This window comes from Ziziphus jujuba, chromosome 6 (genome assembly GCF_031755915.1).
Source record: "Ziziphus jujuba cultivar Dongzao chromosome 6, ASM3175591v1".
Classification (NCBI taxonomy): Eukaryota; Viridiplantae; Streptophyta; class Magnoliopsida; order Rosales; family Rhamnaceae; genus Ziziphus; species Ziziphus jujuba.
The window spans coordinates 11,848,329-11,860,083 of record NC_083384.1 but is presented as its reverse complement, the minus strand read 5'-3'; the positions used below and the strand labels follow the sequence as shown (position 1 = coordinate 11,860,083).

The window sequence follows — 11,755 nt, the reverse complement described above, 5'->3', positions numbered from 1 at the left end:
TTTTAGCCCTAGCAGAAGAGAGTCCAACTCCCCAATAAAATAGCAGCTATTTGATGGTCATGGTCCAATCAATTATATGGTCAAGAATGTTCAATTCTCTCGTAGTTAGGAAATTAAGAAAAAAACATATAGTCCAAGATCACATGGGAGATGGAGAGTATCAATCATTTCTTGCTTCTTTGGTTAATCAGAAAACGATCATTTCACATGTTAAAGTAATTAAAAGAAAGAAATTAACAAACTATTATTTCTGAAAAATATATATTGTAGAGAGTTTGTTCAAAGTTGTCCTTAAAGTACTATTCGGCTCCTTCTTATACAAATTATATTATATATATATATATATATGTAGAAAATTTCCCTTAGGCCGTAGGCTACCAACTAAGATTGAATCATTCAGTGCAGTGGCACAATGATACATGAAAAGCTAGCCAATAATAAGATATTAGCCTAAAAATCATAGTGAAGCAAAGGGGAGATGATGATTATCACACGTGCTAACCTACACTTTTTCAATTAAAGGACAAATTTTAGGTGGCCAAACTGGCAAATTGGCCGTCTATACTATGGCACAAAAATAATCTATTGAAAAATTGAGTTAATTTCTCTCTACTACTAATAAGTAATAAGCAACCTAACAGCTCTAATTTTTGTATTCTTTTTTTTTTCCTTTTTTTCTTTTTTTAAGAAAAAAGGTCTTTTATTTATTTATTTTTTCTTTCTGTTAACTCAATGATTTGACATGGTCACCATATTATTATTATATCATTAGTACCGATAAAGCAAGATGAATACTTAAATTATAAATGGATATAAGTTCCTAGGCAGAATGAAATATTGGATCACAGTTTTATGAGAAGGTCTTTTTTCAAAAATAACTTAGATGATAGTTAATGATAGCTACTATTAATTTTCAAACCACGACTCGGAGCTAAATTTCATTTTCCCAATTTATTGTTTGGAAAAAAAAATTTACAATTTGAGAAGGAAAAACGAATAATTCCAAACTTGTTCCTAAATATACATATACACATACATATAAATATAGAAATATATCTGTGTGTGTGTGTATTTTTCATTTCTCTCAAAAAAAAAAAAAAATAGAGATAGTTTAATCTGAAAATTGAAAGGGCAAAATCAAGCTAGGGAAAAACTAGAGGGGTCTGAGAAAATTTAGTGCAAGAATCTTGGTAAGTAGGCATTTAAGAGTTTGATGGAATAGCTCCTAAGTGTATTGGGGGACCAAAGAGTTGCCAGATTGTTTAGAAATAATGGAAAGAGGGCCTCAGGAGAGGTCTGTTTCTTAGAGAGCTGAGGGGTCCCAATTACACATAGCACTGGTTCGTCTCTTATCCCAATTCGCTTTATCCGTCTGGTCATTTATCACCAATTATTAAAGCGTAATATTCTTCCTAAACTTGAGATCCTAAACCCCTACACACACTTCATAATACTTAGCTTAAACCCACATATCCATCTACTTGCAATTTGCAAACCCCGATATTGTTCCAAAAAAAAAAAAAAAAAACCATATACGCACTCGCCTAATAAAGGATTGGGATTTTCGGTTCTGATCATAGGCATATACATTTAAATATTTATTAATATTATTGAGTAGGATCGGAGGACCATTTCACACAAATTGACATTAATGTGGACAGTGCTCTTTTTCAATACTCTCCCTTTCGAAGTCATAGTTGATACAGCTCTACTTCAATTCTTTAATAAATGACAACGATGGAAGTTTAAATATAATTTTTTGCACAAAAAGTTTGTGTACAAAAGCATCATCCAATTAAAGAAGACAATGTCTTAGTTATATAGTTTAGTCCACATTTAAGACCCATCAAAAAGGAACAAAAAGAAAAATAATTTACAGAAAGAGATATCTAGACCACATCGATCAATAATTTTCCTTTTCTTGTATTTTGAATTTATATGTCATACAACAGGTTATGTTTCAACGAAAGGAAAAAAAGAAGAGATCTAGCAACTTATTATATTTTTCTTCTTTAGTAATTTATGAGTTTTCATGAGAAGAATGCCTTATTTAAGTCAAAGGACAACCACTTAATAGTCACTTGGAATCTTAAAGACCTAAGGTTATAGGTGTAGTCATAAAATAAAAAAAATAAAAAGAATAAAGCCTATAGTATCCATGCATGTGATGTTTCTTTGAAATTTTATTGACTGGTACTATCATGCACGTTATGATCTTTCTCAGTTACCAACAAATTAAAATGGTTGTATTCAAGAATCTTTTATCATTAAAAAAGGAAATTTTTATAAATATTGTCACCAACTTAATAACATGCAATTCAATTACGAAAATTTTCCTTTACACTTAAGGATCCTCAACCAATATCACATTTTAAAATGAAGAAGCAAATTCGATTAAAAAACTAATGCTTCAAAAAAAAAAAAAAATTACCTATCCATAGAAAATGATATAATCAATAATTTAATTAGGTGAATATTTATTTATTTATTTATATATATTTGTAGTCATATATGTTACCTATCAGCCTACATACAATACTTATATTAAACGAAAGACGGTTGTAACAAAATAAGATCATTTCAGATTGAAGAAAAAGAAAATAAATGATGATTTGTAAGGTGTGAAAGGTTTGAAAGCAAGATTTTGTAGTTTTTGGTTTGGATTCATTATTATTAAGACCAAAATTATAAATTAGAACATGATTAACATGCTTTTAGGTGGAAAGGAATAGTCTGGCTAAATTAAACAAATGTAATTAAAAGGTCATCCCTCAAAGACCAAGCTTTGGCACGAAGTGTTTTGGATGACTCTACATGTCCTTCCACAAAAGTGAAAAGATATATATGTATGTAAGTAGTGGAGGCATCGAGTGCCTCCCAAAGAGCACTAGCCCGAAACTCATAAAAAGGCATTTTCCGTCTTCGGCTACATTTACTGGCCCCCACTCAAACCCTACTTCTACTTATCTGTAAGATTCCATTTGGGTTTTTTTAACAATATGCGCTTGATCCAAAAAGCATTCTTCTACAAAGTACTCTTTCAAAGTTCCACTACCCATTTCAATATTATCATTGCATTATTAATTATTAATTAAACTTAACCCAAACCCAAAAAACTATAAGCCTCCATCAAAGTAACTTAAATTCAGTATTCCATAGCGTGATACAAGTTTACTTTTTTCCAGAAGAATTAAAGGAAAGGAAAAAGGAAGGATAGAAGAACACAAACCCACAAAGTTTAAAAAAAGCACCAAATCACCAATCACCAGCACAAGTGTGCATAATGTGTGGGATGGAAAGTATACCTACCCCTGACTTTCATTTTAGTCTTGTAGAACTAGCAGGCCGATATGGAAAAAAGCAAACGTAAAAAGAAAACAAATTAAGAACCTATTAAAACAAAGAGAAGAAAACAACTAATTAATTAAATATTGCCATGTGAATAACGATATCTAATATTTATGTATTTTAAAACAAATTAAAACTTACAAGAACCGTTGCTTATATCACAAACTTAATTTTCCCCATATATGACATAAAAAAAAATAGTAAAAAGAAAAAAAAAAATTAAGAACAACCCCATGAAAACGACGAGAAAAAGACAACCCAATATATAACTTTGACCATAGATTTCAATTAAATATTACCATGTAAGTAACGATTTGTAATGATTTATGCAGTAGTTTAAAACAAGTCAAAATTTACCGACACCATTGCTTATATCATGACAAACTCAATTTTCCTGATGTATGAGACAAAAATCAGCGGGTAAAATGTGTGAATTTGTAAAGAAAGAAAGCAAATTTAAATGGTTGATAAAAATAAAAAAAATAAAAAATTATGAAAGAATCGAAGAGGGTTATTGGGTCCCATGTGAGAGGCGGGGATGGAACATGCTCCTAATTTTGATCCTCATGGCAAAGAGGATTAGTGGCGTCAAAATCCATTCACTAATCATTACCATTCCCACTAAGCCCTCCTCCCCCACAACCCCCAAAGTAAAAAAATAATAATATATAAATAAATAAATAAAAATCTCTTTGTTTAAATCATTGTAATTCATAGGTTTGACAAATCTAAACGGCTCTCTTCTTTGTGTCTAATTGGCTGGAACCACCTTACTTGGTTCCCCTTCACACAGTCAAAACGTAAACTCACTCACCGAAAAAGAAAAGGAAAGAAAACCCCTTTATTTATCTATTCTTTTTAAGGTTAAAATTTCTAGGGGAGATTGAAAATTTTGAAGTGGCAGAAATAGAAGTGCGGGTTCTGTAACAAGGCCCTGCGAAGAGGGACAAGAGAGACACCCACCATATAGCCGACAAATCCCCATTTGAACGGTGCATCGTGGGGGTTTTGTAAAGAATATGACTAACACTTTTCTCCATTTTAATTTACACGGACAAACTCTCTCTTCCTTCCCAATACACACAAAAACCTCTAATTTGATGGTTTTCTGGCTCCACTCCTACCATTACTACTACTAATACCTCCACCACCACCTCTTGTTTCCCCCTTTTGTTTTTGTGGCAATTTGGCTGCCACCTTCATTTTTTGTATTCGTGTCTCTTATTCATAATCTAAGAGACATATAACAAACATAAAATCTATACCAAATCAACTATGAACCCTCTTTACCATTATAATAACCAAAAGGGTTATCATTTTGCACCCATTTTTATTATGTTTTCTTTTCCTAACATTAATTGGGTGTACATTTTCTTTTTCCTTTTATTTAATGGACCTTCTTCTTTAGACTTCCATGCATTCGAGGGTCTTAAATTTCCTCCTTACTTTAAATAAGGTAGCTTTGTTGCTTCCTAGAAAGTTGAAATATATATATATTTTTAAAAGCTTGAGTTGTTATTTATTTATTTATTTTTTATAAATTGGAGAATAAAAATTTCAACACGACGTCTTGAATGAGAATATAAGCTTATCACATATAGTCATGATGTGATTGAATTGTTAAAAGAAACAGCTTGAATGGTTTTTATTATTTGTTTTAAATAAAAAAAGTTTGAGTTGTTAAACTAAATTAAGATATATTCGATTTTATATTAGAGGGTATTTTTAAACAAAAAAAAAAAAGGATTTTAACATAAAGAAGGGGAAAAAAAAATTTAAAAAAAAAAGGTTGAATCCTAGGAAAAAGTGGGGGTTACAAGCTGGGGCCAAATGCCGATAATGGGATTGCTCGTAGCCGTCCGATGAAAAGGGCATCTCTTTCTATCATGAGCCGGCGGGAAGTGGGGTTAGAGTTCATTGCGCGCGTGTCTCCTTTATAAGCGTGCGGAAACCTGGCGGGGCCATCATGGCTCGGCTTAGATAATGCTTGCGCTGCGCCGATCAGACTTCTTAAAATAAAAATAAAAATAAAAATTCTAATGGGCCTCCATATTAGCCGGTTGCCTGGGTTGGGCGGCCCACGATAAAAATAAAAATCCTATCGTATCTAGCATCGGGGATTGTTCATGCCACTCGCTTTTAACCGCGCGTGTACAATTCCAACTAAGTTTTGATTGGAGGATTCTGAAGGTGGGTACACAAAGCGAGTGGGATTGGTCTTTTCTCCGTTTGATTGGGGGACATGGAAGGAAATTAATGGAGCCTCGATTAATTGAAAAAAAAAAAATTAAAAATTTTCTAAAATAAAATCAATCTGTTGGTTGGAAAATTTAGTAAAATATATATATATATATATATATAATCAAAAATGGAAAGGAATTAATTCGGAAATTATATTTATGGAATTATTGACTGAGATTTGGATCTGGATTTCTCAGCATTTTCTAAAAATAATAAATAAATTAATAGCTTACCAAAAAATAAAAAGGAAAAAAGAAAAAAAATTCTTTATTATGGTGCGTGAGAGGGAAGCTGGAAGCAGCTTCTGAGCTAGAAAAATATTCAGCTGCAACTGTGAAAAAGGAAAAAATAATATTAAATTTTATTTTTAAGTAAAAGTGAATTTTCTTTTTTGAAAATATTAAAAAAAGAAAAGAAAAAAAATGGATAATTATGTAATATGAGCCGTTGAAGAGGTAGTTTTAGCAGGCTATAAAAAGGGAGGGATAGTATATAGTTTAATTCTAGTCCTCTCTCTTTCTCTCTCTTCTTAGCTTATTAAAGCTTAGTTGATCAGAACAACGTCCTCTTCGCTTTGATCTTCAAAATTCTTTCTGTGGAAGACCAAAGAATCGAATCAGGAATTGGAATACAGAGTGAGAGGAATTGTGGTTTGGTCCCTCTCACCCTTTAATTTTCTCTTTTCCTCTCTCTCTTTCTCTCACTTACTCAACTCAACTCAAACTCAGTTAGCTTCTTTAACAGGAATTTCAAAGCCAGAGAAAGAAATTAAGAAAAAAAAAAAAAGGCAAAGAAAACTCTGTAGTATACTATATGTTACTTTCTTTGTTTTTTTATATATAAATATTTTAATACATAGTAGAATAAGAGTGAAAAGGGTCTTTTTTTTTTTTTCTTCAAGAGCTAGCTAGCGCAGTGATTTATATATGTGTACAACTTATATATATTTTGCTGCTTTTGAGGTCTCGCCGTCTTTGGTTTTGGCATAGCCTTTAGCTGTCTGAGCAGATTGGTGGCGCATTAAAGTGGGTCTTTTACGGAGCTATTAGTGTAGTCTTTTTTGGTTTTTTGACATGGCTAAGGAGATCCGTAGCTGAAGATTTTGTGGACAATTATTTCAGAAGCATTTAAGGCTTTCTCTTTCTTTTTCTCTCATTCTGTGGAAATGGATATTTCTTATTAATCCAAAATCCACTCTGCTTCTGTGTCTTGTCCGTTGCTTTTTTCCTTCCAACTCTGTACTGGGATTTTGGTTTTTTCCAAGGGTTGGGAAAAGAAAAAAAAAAAAAAAGGTGATAAATCAAAATCAAAGCTGAGAGAACACGATCATTTCGTTTGGAAGGGAGTGAGAGATTGATCGATCTTCGTTTTCTTGGCTATCTTTTCCGAAGAAAGTGACATCTCAGAACAAGGTATTACTAAGTGATTGATAGCAGTATTACCCTGATTTTCTTCTTCCTTTTTGGTCAGTTTGTTTTAGTTCGTGAAAAACATGTTCAGACTCTGTTCCTTTCAATTTTTTTTTTACCCCAAAAAAAACTTTATTTTATTTCTCAATTGAAAGAATTTCTGATATTTGGATCTGGGTTTTTATTGGCTTTCGTTTTCTGGGGCTGCGTTTTTTTTGATTTTACTTCTTTTTTTTTTTTTGTTTTTTGGTCTCATTTACTGTCTTTTTTTATGATGTTTTTAGATCTACAAGGAAATAGACGTTGGCTTTTAGAGAAAAACGAAGACAATGTTGCCTCAGAAACAAGCAGAAGAAGCAATAGTCTCCAACTTCAGCGAGCAAACAGACCACGAAGGCAAAGAAGAAGATAAAGATGGAGAACAACAACACTCTGGTTTCAGTGTCAAAAGCTTCCTCTGGCATGGTGGCTCTGCTTGGGACGCTTGGTTCAGTTGTGCTTCCAATCAGGTACTGAAAAAAAAAAAAAAGAAAAAAAAAAAGAGGAAAATCCACCCCAATAAAATTACCAAAAATACCATTACAACTTCATCATTTCTCATCGATTTCTTTGTCTAAATTTCAGGTTGCCCAAGTCTTGTTAACACTTCCATACTCATTCTCTCAATTGGGTATGCTGTCCGGGATAATCTTTCAGATATTTTATGGTCTTCTCGGAAGCTGGACGGCCTATCTCATCAGTGTACTCTATATAGAGTATAGAAGCCGGAAAGAGAAAGAAAATGTTAGCTTCAAGAACCACGTCATACAGGTTTTGGCTTCTTCTTCTTCTTCTTCTTTCTTACTAGTAAAATTATTACCCAAGTTTTACCGACACCACTAATATCTAATCCTTTAAAAACCCAAAAACGAATCGAAAGTATCTCAAATTACAGTGACCCAGAACCAACAACAAAAAGTCTATTATATATTTATACAAATAACAAAAAATAATAATAATATGGCACTGTTTTTTATGGCAGTGGTTTGAAGTCCTTGATGGGTTACTGGGTCCTTATTGGAAAGCAGTGGGGCTTGCTTTCAACTGTACTTTCCTCCTCTTTGGATCTGTCATTCAGCTTATAGCTTGTGCAAGGTAATTTGTTTCTTTTTTTTGTTTTTTGTTTTTCGTTTTTTTTTTTGGGTTTTGTTCACAATTTTGCATTCTCAAATTGATCAAAAATGGAAAATTGTTACTGGGTTTTGCTTCAATGTTTACCTTTTTTTATTTATTTTGGGGTGATAAAATGAACAGTAATATTTACTATATCGATGACCGTTTGGACAAGAGAACCTGGACCTATATTTTTGGAGCTTGCTGTGCCACAACAGTGTTCATTCCTTCTTTCCACAACTATAGGATTTGGTCTTTCCTTGGTCTTGGGATGACCACCTATACGGCTTGGTACCTGACTGTAGCTGCTCTTGTTCATGGCCAGGTAAAGAAAAAAAAAAAAATTCACCATTGGTCCGGATATCAAACATCATTATTTTTATTTGCCTTTTTTTAGCTTTTTCTTTTTTTAACTGGGTGTAAAGAAAGTTAAAATATGCAACAGGTTGAGGGAGTTACTCACTCGGCTCCAACAAAGCTTGTTCTTTATTTCACGGGAGCTACCAATATCCTCTACACCTTTGGTGGCCACGCCGTTACTGTGTAAGTTAATTTTTTTTAAATTATTTTTTTTACTGTTTTATTTTATTAAAATAATAAATTTTATCCTTTTTCGTTTTTTGCTTTCACTTGTTTCTACACGGCTTCTGTTTTCAGCTTTTGCCGGTTGTCTTGGATTTCGAGATCCTCAGACAAAATTATGATATCTACTTTTGCATTGTTTGCTCCTCAAACTCACTTCTCTAGGGAAAATTTTTTATTTGGCTAGTGAAGATTTTGTTTTTTTTTTTATTTTTTTTTTGTTTTTGTTTTTGTTTGACAAGAGATTTTATTTTTTATTTTTAATAGAAAAAGAATGGGACTGTTTAAACGGATTGATTTGTATTCCAACTTACATAGTTTCTTATGTTTTCTACTGTTAGAACATGAGTTATTTTTGTCTTTTTTCGAGTGCATAATTTATGTATTTAATGGACTCATTTTGAGCTTATTATATAAATTTTTGTCTCACATATAGGAAGCTGGAGAAAAAAATGACTCGAGGAGCATTTTGGTCAATTAACTTAGATGATATTGATGGAAGAGGAATATAATTATATGGGAAATTTTTTTGTTTTTTTTTCCCAATAGAATTGTGATTTTTCCTAGATAGTACGCATTCTAATGGATTGTAAATGGAAAAATGTTTTTTTTTAACTATTTCCAGGGAAATCATGCACGCTATGTGGAAGCCACAGAAATTCAAGTACATATATTTGATAGCGACACTCTACGTTTTCACACTGACGCTCCCATCCGCCTCCGCCGTTTACTGGGCTTTTGGCGATCAGCTTCTCGACCATTCAAACGCCTTCTCTCTCCTCCCCAAGTCTCGTTTCCGTGACGCTGCCGTTATCCTAATGCTCATTCACCAGGTGAGTTTTTTTGAAAATTATGAATTTAGCCTTGAAAGGGTATGATTATTACGGAAACAATATCTGATCTCTTTTTTTTTTTTTTTTTTAATTTTTTATTGGGGTGTGATTGTGGTGGATGCAGTTTATAACATTTGGGTTTGCATGTACGCCGCTGTACTTTGTTTGGGAGAAGGTGATAGGAATGCATGATACAAAAAGCATATTTTTGAGGGCATTAGCGAGATTACCAGTTGTAATACCAATATGGTTTTTGGCCATAATTTTCCCTTTCTTTGGTCCCATTAACTCTACTGTTGGTGCTCTCCTGGTTAGCTTCACCGTCTATATCATCCCTGCTTTAGCCCATATGCTCACCTACAGAAAAGCCTCCGCCAGACAGGTAAAATTTCTTATTTACCCCCTTCCCCTCCTTTATTTCTCATTTTTACATTTTCAAGTTACAACTTCGAACCAATCTTTTTTACACTTTTTTTTTTTTTTTTTTGGCCCTTTTGGGTTGAATATCAATCTTAATCACAATGTAAACTAATGGTGGCATCCATATCAATTCCTTTAACAACTTGTAATTATCTTAATTCTGGAGGGTATTTTGATCATTTGGTGGAACGAGTAGGCACCCGGGCTTAATGGGTTTTTCCACATTCCACAGTTGAGGACTAGCATTGTTGCGTACAGTAAGGGACTAGCGGGAGAATGAGTGAGAGAGAGAGAGAGTGAGTGAGTGAGAGAAGCAAAGCGTACAAAGAGCATTTATTGCTTGAATTTGGAAATGTTACGAGAAGAATAGGGATAGGTGGGCAGTCCTTTTCGATTAGTTATACTCTACAGTTGGGAGTATTGTACTCTGCCTTGGATTAGCTGGCTGATTTTGACCCCATGTTAAATTTTTTATTGGGCCTATATAATAAAATAAGGGATATAGTCTTTAAATGATTAAAAAAACCTTATGGGTCAAAATAATTTTGTACCAAACTTAGAAAAAAATAATAATAAAATAAACAACCATGTTATCGTGTAGCTTTTTGTAAGCCAGATTTTTGGAACTTGATTTATTGATATATATATATATATGATGGTTGCAGAATGCGGCAGAGAAACCTCCATTCTTTTTACCAAGCTGGACAGCAGTGTATGCGTTGAATGCGTTTGTGATAGTGTGGGTACTTGTGGTAGGGTTTGGGTTCGGTGGATGGGCCAGTGTGACCAACTTCGTTAGGCAAGTTGATACATTTGGGTTGTTTGCTAAGTGCTATCAATGCAAGTCTCCAAAACCACCGCCACCGGTAGCGGCACCTCCCCATCACTAAAAAAAAAAAAAAAAAAAAAAATAACACATATTTTGTACCATACATGGGGCAATAGTAATATTTCCCCTACATGTGATGTGTGATGGATTTTGTTTTTTGTTTTTTGCTTTTAAATTTTTTTGTTAAATTAGTTGATAAAATAGTGTGTTGAATTGTGTTGATTCCGATGCTATATCAAAAGCATAGGTTAATTAATTAAATCGAGATATATATGGTTTAGATTTTTTTGTTTTTTTTTAAAAAAAACTTTTTTTTTTTTGTTTTTTTGGTTGGACTTGAGATATTATAAAAGATTTTGGTTCATGTTGGTATAGCTTGCAATGAATGTCATTATCAAGTAGGCATGTTTCCAAAGTGGCCTTAAATAAGATTTAAAAGAGTATGGGGCTTCTTTGATTTATTATATATTTTTTAAATACAACGTGGCTTGATCTAAATAGCCTGTATATGGACAAAGTTTATAATGGCCCCCCCTTTTGACCATTAGATTCCATTTTTAAAGACCCGGATGGAAATGGGGCGTGGACCCGCCCCACTTTCACATGGGTTGCACGAGGATTCCCCTTTGTTGTCACGTGCCACTCTTTACTCCTCAATATTCTCTCTTTTATATGCTTGCATTGCATGTGGACAAAGGATTCATGAACCTCTTCTTGTACTTGCTGGATCAACACCCAAATGTTTTTTATTTTTTCTGTTTTCCTTATTCTTTTTTTAAATGCAAAGAAAAATGAAATCCATCGGTTTTTGTGTTGTTTTCAAATGCTTGACACTTCTTTACTCATTCATTAATTAAGTTATTAATTATATTTCTTTTTGTAGATGCATTTAATTTATATTCGTTGGTAAGTTTATTAACTAAGAAAATTAGACAAATTAA

At 32.9% G+C, this 11,755-nt stretch overlaps 1 protein-coding gene across 1 annotated transcript; it reads left to right on the top strand.

The window, feature by feature from the left end:
• Window positions 1-6,093: 6,093 nt before the first annotated feature.
• LOC112489485 (auxin transporter-like protein 2) lies at window positions 6,094-10,899 on the top strand. Its single transcript, XM_048464339.2, has 9 exons — window positions 6,094-7,001; window positions 7,283-7,507; window positions 7,623-7,808; window positions 8,020-8,132; window positions 8,292-8,475; window positions 8,596-8,693; window positions 9,358-9,565; window positions 9,690-9,947; window positions 10,651-10,899. The coding sequence occupies exons 2-9, from the start codon at window positions 7,328-7,330 to the stop codon at window positions 10,873-10,875; spliced, it is 1,452 nt and encodes a 483-aa protein (XP_048320296.2). The 5' UTR covers window positions 6,094-7,001; window positions 7,283-7,327; the 3' UTR covers window positions 10,876-10,899.
• Window positions 10,900-11,755: the final 856 nt, after the last annotated feature.

Bases quoted from the DNA above. Each gene is read 5' to 3' on its own strand.
- LOC112489485 (XM_048464339.2), top strand. From the start codon at position 7,328: ATGTTGCCTCAGAAACAAGCAGAAGAAGCAATAGTCTCCAACTTCAGC. The intron at 8,476-8,595 runs GTAAAGAAAAAA...AATATGCAACAG, and splicing joins CTGCTCTTGTTCATGGCCAG to GTTGAGGGAGTTACTCACTC. The intron at 8,694-9,357 runs GTAAGTTAATTT...AACTATTTCCAG, and splicing joins GGTGGCCACGCCGTTACTGT to GGAAATCATGCACGCTATGT.